The following is a 7902-nucleotide window of genomic DNA, read 5'->3' on the forward strand; positions in this document are numbered from 1 at the left end:
GGAAAACTTGTTTCTCAAATTATAGCTGAAAATCTTTCATTAGTATTGCAATCTTAACTGTTCTTTTAATTCAGGTCTTCCTTATTTAAATTTTATTTCCCTAATTACATATACTTTAATACAGTAAATAAGATTCTTTATACTTCAAATGCTTGCTTAAACAATATAAAATCACTTTAATTTTTGAGAAAGTAACATTTCATATTTTAAGTATGAAGTGTAAATTCACTTACTTAAATTCTAATTTAAGAGTTTCATACATAAAGATTAATAAGATTTAAATGCGGTTTATATTATTGTTAACATAGACTTTAACTTTTCAAATGTCACATATATCTTTCATTGTTTGTAGATTTATTTCTTTTATGGAGTAGGCAAATGAATCAGCTCACCCTTGACTGTAACAAAATACTGTTTGGTGACTTGTGACAGACAGGGTTTTAACCTCTGACAGCGAGATTCATTGTGGAGCAAGAGCCAATCATAGGTCCTGACGACACTTGTCTCATCAACGTTGGAATATAAAAAGCCACTTGGAATACAGTATAAAAGATTCACTGGTGTGGCAAGTGTGTCTCTCAGACTGTACGTGCATTAAAATTTTGCTTGGCATTACTCAAAAGCAAAAGAAAAGTAAAAAAAGACACAAGAACAAGGAGAAAGACTGAATTGATTTCAAAATCATGCAAAAACTGCAAATCTATGTTTATATTTACCTGTTTATGCTGATTGTTGCTGGTCCAGTGGATCTAAATGAGAACAGCGAGCAAAAAGAAACTGTGGAAAAAGAGGGGCTGTGTAATGCATGTACTTGGAGACAAAACACTAAATCTTCAAGAATAGAAGCCATAAAAATTCAAATCCTCAGTAAACTTCGCCTGGAAACAGCTCCTAACATCAGCAAAGATGCTATAAGACAACTTTTACCCAAAGCTCCGCCACTCCGGGAACTGATTGATCAGTACGATGTCCAGAGAGATGACAGCAGTGATGGGTCTTTGGAAGATGATGATTATCACGCTACGACAGAAACAATTATTACTATACCTACAGAGTGTAAGTAATCCTGTTACGTATATCAGCAATTCTGCTGACTGTTGTTCTAATGTTTATGAGAAACAGATCTATTCTCAGGCTCTTTAAACAAGCTGTTGGCTTGTATGTAAGCAGAAGGAAAGGGTTTCTTTTTTTTTCAATATTTCATAAGAAATATAATGAGATTGAAATCTGCTGCATTATTTGTTTCTTTATGGAGTTAGAAAGCTAAAAATTGAATTGCACAGCATTAACGTTATTTAATTTAAAATGACGAATACAATATGCTTATGCTTTCACAGCTTAAAACCACCAAGGAAAAGGAAGGGAGATACTACAAGCAATGTTAAAACTTTACGTGAAATTTTATAATTGCATTTGGTTGTCTGAAATATGTATTTACTAATAATAGGGAAAGGAAGCATTTGCTAGATGTTTAGACCTATTTGGGCATTGCTGAATGCCTAGAGTTACTGTCATTCAAAACTCTCTCTCACAGTGTTTTTATGTTTTTCACAAATCAAAATATCTTATTTTGAAACCTACTACATTGAAGAGTGTGAAAAAATATTTAAAAAAATTTAATGTATTAGTAAAAGCAATGATGAAGTAAGCATATGATAATCGTGCACTAATTATCAGACAATGCTTACCATATAAAGATTTTACTACAATATGTTAGGGCTCACAAAGTCTTACTTGTACCTTGACCATGGTACTATTATTGAAAGTACTCCTTCTGCAAATTTCCAGGGAGGTACCCAGCTTAATAACCTTCTAAAATATTATTTTATTCTTTATGGAAGGGATGACTATTACCTGCAGTATCTACTTTGCTTCTGAAAGATAATATATTTCATACTATTCCTTTTTCATGCAGATCAAAAAGAATACTTTCTCAAGGAAAAGGAGACAGGCACCTTAACAGAGAAGGCATAAGAAGAAAGATTTTGTGCCATGTGTCTGTGCTTTATACAGTGCTTTATGCATTTTAAACTGAAGGCTCAAAACAGTTTCAAAATACTGCTTTCCTTATTAAGCAGTCAGGTTACAATGCAACAAATAGTTTTCCTTTAAGACCCTGCCATCAAATAGTCCTGTAGTAGATTTGCCTTATTTGCAGACAAATTTAGAAAATCAAAAGGAAAGGAATTGTTAGTGTCTCTGCTTACAATGACAGCCTGATTCTAAAAACAATACTTTCTAACTTTTGAGCTATCTTGAATAAACAGCTATATTTTTGTGATAATTACCTACTTAGTTCTATACTTTTAGAAAACTATGCCAGAGACAAAGCACAGTAGATGTACTATATTTTCTACTAATTCCCGAGGCTCAGTAAGTTACTCAGTGTGTCTTGTCCCCAGGTAATTCAGGCCTGGGGGAAGGGTTCCTTCTTCCAGACTGATTGGTACAGCTGCTCAGTAAGTGTAACTACTCAGATTCCCAAAGAATTCTAAGTGGATGTCCCTCCACGGTGTCACTTGTTCTCTCTAATCGTCATCATTTTAAAATTTCATCCACTGTTCATTCTTTCATAGAGTTTTCCTTAGTCCACAGTTCCTTGGAAAGGCAGTAGATTTCTTATAAACAAATGAAAAAACATATATCTAGAAAGTTCTGGAAAGCTAGAGTAATTGTTTTCTTTGATTTTTTTCTGAGTTATGAATGAACTTCTACATAGAATTTAATTTTAAAAGACTGCATATGTATACATTATTCAAATAAGAAAAATGTCCACCAATTAAGGGGTTTTGTTTACTTTTTATGGGGAATAATTTCAGTAACCTTTTTTTTTTTCTTATTCATTTATAGCTGATTTTCTCATGCAAGTGGAAGGAAAACCCAAGTGTTGCTTCTTTAAATTTAGCTCTAAAATACAATACAATAAGGTAGTAAAGGCCCAACTGTGGATATATCTGAGACCCGTCAAGACTCCTACAACAGTGTTTGTGCAAATCCTGAGACTCATCAAACCCATGAAAGACGGTACAAGGTATACTGGAATCCGATCTCTGAAACTTGACATGAACCCAGGCACTGGTATTTGGCAGAGCATTGATGTGAAGACAGTGTTGCAAAATTGGCTCAAACAACCTGAATCCAACTTAGGCATTGAAATCAAAGCTTTAGATGAGAATGGTCATAATCTGGCTGTAACCTTCCCAGGGCCAGGAGAAGATGGGCTGGTAAGTGATAACTGAAAATAATATACTAACAATCTTATTATATTTTTATTCATAACATGAATGAATTATGCCAGAAAATAAATACCAATTTCTTAATGCTCATAAGCCAGACAAAGGTATGTTACCCCAATGGTAGCCCTGTACCCAATAAAAGTAGGTATTTAATTTCATACCCTATGAAACACTCCCTTGATATTCTTACTTTCCATGAGGATAAACAAAAATTATATCATAGTGCTTAATTTCTTAAAGTGTTCTTTTGAATCAGAAATGAAATATAAAGTGCTTTTCATTGATATGACACATGATTATATGAATAAAAACATGAACTCTTCATAGTGGATTATAGTACATACCAAACAAAGCAAAACTGGTGTTTCCCCACCCAAGAGGGTGACAAATGTGTTGAAATTATTTTGACTTAGCATAATGCAGAAGAACTTTAAAAATCACAACTAAATTAAATGTTTTTATCTATAGCAATTAACTGAGTATGATACGTCTAGGCTTATATTTTATTAAATGTGTTGTATTTAAGATCCCTCATGATAAATATACTCATTATTTGCAGGCTGTTGATGCCTGCAGATTACTTTGTGGATTACCTCTAATAAAATTTTAATTTCCAGGCTAGTTAACCTTTGCCACCTAGTTTATTTCTGAGCTGCACTACCATTTTTGTGCAAGAGTTTACTTAGAGAATGTCAAATAATTTAATATGGGCCAAGCAGATGATAAATACCTTATATATTATAAAAATTAATAAAAATCATTCTAAAACCTAGTGTATATTTAGGGTTATTCATTCTTCTTGTTTATCGGGGCTTCTGTTTACTTATCGAAAACTTATTTAATGCGATGATATTTTTTAGTTCTGTCTATTGACTTAATTTACAACAGAAGATTATACTTGCAAACAATAAAAGTATTATCATTTTAATCTTTATATGGTCTTGGTTAAGAAGGGTATATGATTAGTAAATTAGGTCTACTTTTAATGACATTACTTTTTAAAAGATTATATAATTTTCTAAATCATCAATTTTTAAAAAATAACATAAAATTTTATTGACTCCTCAAATAATATTATTCTTTTTGCTAGTCTTAATAATAAGAACTACCAGGTTTATTTTAATTTTTGATATAGAATAAAACTACTACTAAGAAAGTGTTCTTTCTTACAGGCCAGCATTTTAATGATCACAGTTGATAATGTGACAAATCTTGTAATTCTTATAAAACAGGTAGTTAATATGATGTATTCTTCAGATTTTTTCCATATAAAAGCAAATAAAATTTCAAAATACATCAAAATATTGTGGCAGGGACAGAGCAAATTATCATTTAAATATCTGAATGGAAATATCTTCCAGTGAAAGAAAAAAGAAAATATTATCCTATCTTCTTCTGGAGCTCTCCTTCCCTCTCTTAGAGTCTCTCTTTCCAACCCAATGTACATACCACCATCTTCATCACCATACCCTCCTTTTTTCCCGTTACAATCCATACAACGCTGGGAGGTAGCTGTTTTGCTCTGGCTTTAATATTTAAGCTTCTCTGAGGAAAGGCATGGGGAATGGAGAATGGATGAATTTACCTATCCCTTCAGGAGTCATCAGACACATCTAGCCAACTTAATCAACAAGCATGAAGAGAGGCAACTAACATCTTTCCTCCTTTCCTACCTGCTCTTTTCCTTCTGATAAAAATTTTCAGAACGTGTATTATGTACTAGGCAGTCTCATACACAAACTGGGGAAAACAAAAATTAAAAAGATATAGATCTGACCTCGGGGGAGTTTGTATTGGTACTATGTTCTTCTGAGCCATACTAGGAGAACCAAGCCTAGTGTAAATTAAAATTCTTTAATGCTGTGTCTTTTAAAAATAAATGTGATTTAAGCAAAATGATTCATTTCTTTCTTTGATAATGACTTCTTGAGGACAGTATTTCAGGGTCTATTAATATTACAGATTATTTTTTCCTCTTTGTACAGAATCCCTTTTTAGAGGTCAAGGTAACAGACACACCAAAAAGATCCAGAAGAGATTTTGGTCTTGACTGTGATGAGCACTCAACAGAATCGCGATGCTGTCGTTATCCTCTAACTGTGGATTTTGAAGCTTTTGGATGGGATTGGATTATTGCACCCAAAAGATATAAGGCCAATTACTGCTCTGGAGAGTGTGAATTTGTATTTTTACAAAAATATCCTCACACTCATCTTGTGCACCAAGCAAACCCCAGAGGTTCAGCAGGCCCTTGCTGTACTCCTACCAAGATGTCTCCAATTAATATGCTATATTTTAATGGCAAAGAACAAATAATATATGGGAAAATTCCAGCCATGGTAGTAGATCGATGTGGGTGCTCATGAGATCTACATTAGGTTCATAACTTCCTAAAACATGGAAGCCTGTCCCCTCAACAATTTTGAAACTGTGAAATTATGTACCACAGGCTATGGGCCTACAGTATGCTACAGTCACTTAAGCACAAGCTACAATGTATGAACTAAAAGAGAGAATATAAGCAATGGTTGACATTTAACCATCAAAATAAATCATACAATAAAAACTTGTATGATTTTCAGAGTTTTCGAGCTAGAAGGAAATAAAAATAAATGTATGTTCATATATATTACAACACATGCAAGTAAATGAAAGCAATTCTCCTTGTGTTCTGGTGAATTAAAGGAGTATGCTTTAACATCTGTTTCTTTACAGTTTCATTTAATATTTACAGAAAAAATCTCTGTATAGTATTGGTAAAATGCAGGATTGTTATGTACCATCATTTGAATCATCCTAAACACTTGAATTTTTATTGTATGATAGCATACTTGGTGAGATGAAATTCCATAAAAATAGGGATGGTACACTGTATCAAGTTCCCATTCCTATTATGATTGGCACAGTACATTAACAATCCATGCCAATGGTGCTAATACAGTAGGCTGAATGACTGATGTTATCAGGTTTATCCGATAAAAAACATTCAGTAAAATAATAAGTTTCTCCTTTCTTCAGGTGCATTTTCATCCACCCCCAAATGGGGAATGGATTCTCTTTAATGAAAGAAGAATCACTTTTCTGGAGGTCATCTTTCAATTCTGTAGCATACTTGGAGAAACTACATTATGCTAAAAGGCTGACAAAATTTTCATTTTTATCAGAATTTTAAAATTATAGCCTGCCTTTGCAATACTGCAGTTTTTAATGACAAAATAATGAAAATGACTGATTCTATCAATATTGTATAAAAAGACTTTGAAGCAATTGCATTTATATAATATGTAAACAATATTGTTTTGTAAATAATTGTCTCCTTTTTTATTTACTTTGGTATATTTTTACACTAAGGACATTTCAAATTAAGTATGAAGGCACAAAGACATACCATGTATCACAGAAAAGCAACTGCTTTTTTTTCAGAGCATATTGTCATTAAATAGTGGACTTAAAACTCCATATGTTAATGGATAGATGGTTATATTACAATCATTTTGTATTTTTTTTTACCTTATTAACATTCACTTATGGATTCATGATGGCTGTATAATGTGAATGTGAAATTTCAATGGTTTACTGTCATTGTATTCCAATCTCAACGTTCCACAATTTTAATACTTATAAATTTTATTAAGCATACCAAAATGATTTAACTCCATTATATTAAATGCAGTATAATAAACTGATATTTCAACAAGAACTGTTAATTTTATTTTATAATTCAATAATGAATATATTTCTGCATATATTTACTTATATTTTGTAAATTAGGATTTGTTAATCAAATTCAGTGTACTTACGACTAATTGAAATTATTTCTTTCATCTAACGTGTAGAAATTCAATATAAATTATATTAAAGTGTTTTCACCTTTTTTGAAAGACACAATAGTTTTATATTATAATGACTACTTCTGGATTTCTGATTTTCACTTTATTATAAAAGTCTAATGGTTTAGCACTAAAGTTTGATTTAGGAATTGTAGGTCTGCCACTCTAGTTCTCATGAGTGAAATTCCTGTTCAAGTTGGTCCAGGTCATATTTCTTTACACGCACAGAAGCAAGGACTGGTTAGTTATATCTGTTTCATTTCTCTTTATCTTGACCTGAAAACTATTTATATGTTTTCTTAGGTTCAATTTCCAAATGCACGGCAGTTGGCAAGGGTATATGGTCCTAGAGTTACAAGTTCTACTGATGCCACAGGGACACAGGAAAGCAACAACGTTTTCCTAGCACTTAATGATATTGGCACATTTATCTGAACTTTGGGAGTTCCAATTTTCAAGTTGCATTTCAAAATAACACAAATCCTCAAGTGCAACACTGTACATAATAATTTTGAAGTGGTCCCTTCTCTCCACCTCCTACCAGTTTAGTAACTTAGCTATAAAGCAGTGACTAAGTTTAATGGGGGAGGTAATTAAAATTCCATCTAGTATCATGATTTCTAAATAAGTAATTTATAATTAATATAAATGTAATGTTTAACCATTGATGATATTATAGCAATTTCCACTCATACAAACAAAATATAGCACTTTTAAAATTTTTGAATGGACATATTTAACTCTGACAAAGCTAGGGCTGTAAGAGGTTGCCCCTGTGGAAGAAGGAGCTAACTATGGTGATGGGGTGGGGCCACATTCAGTTGTACACACTAGAG

At 32.3% G+C, this 7902-nt stretch overlaps 1 protein-coding gene across 1 annotated transcript; it reads left to right on the forward strand.

The window, feature by feature from the left end:
* Nucleotides 1-459: 459 nt before the first annotated feature.
* Nucleotides 460-5898, forward strand: MSTN (myostatin). The gene is made up of 3 exons (XM_004385583.2): nucleotides 460-1056; nucleotides 2851-3224; nucleotides 5222-5898. Exons 1-3 carry the CDS (start codon nucleotides 684-686, stop codon nucleotides 5600-5602), a joined length of 1128 nt encoding a protein of 375 aa, XP_004385640.1. The 5' UTR covers nucleotides 460-683; the 3' UTR covers nucleotides 5603-5898.
* The last annotated feature ends 2004 nt before the right edge of the window (nucleotides 5899-7902 follow it).

The sequence above is a fragment of the Trichechus manatus genome, unplaced genomic scaffold (assembly GCF_000243295.1).
Source record: "Trichechus manatus latirostris isolate Lorelei unplaced genomic scaffold, TriManLat1.0 scaffold00142, whole genome shotgun sequence".
Classification (NCBI taxonomy): domain Eukaryota; kingdom Metazoa; phylum Chordata; class Mammalia; order Sirenia; family Trichechidae; genus Trichechus; species Trichechus manatus.

Bases quoted from the DNA above. Each gene is read 5' to 3' on its own strand.
- MSTN (XM_004385583.2), top strand. From the start codon at position 684: ATGCAAAAACTGCAAATCTATGTTTATATTTACCTGTTTATGCTGATT. The intron at 1,057-2,850 runs GTAAGTAATCCT...ATTCATTTATAG, and splicing joins TATTACTATACCTACAGAGT to CTGATTTTCTCATGCAAGTG. The intron at 3,225-5,221 runs GTAAGTGATAAC...CTCTTTGTACAG, and splicing joins GGCCAGGAGAAGATGGGCTG to AATCCCTTTTTAGAGGTCAA.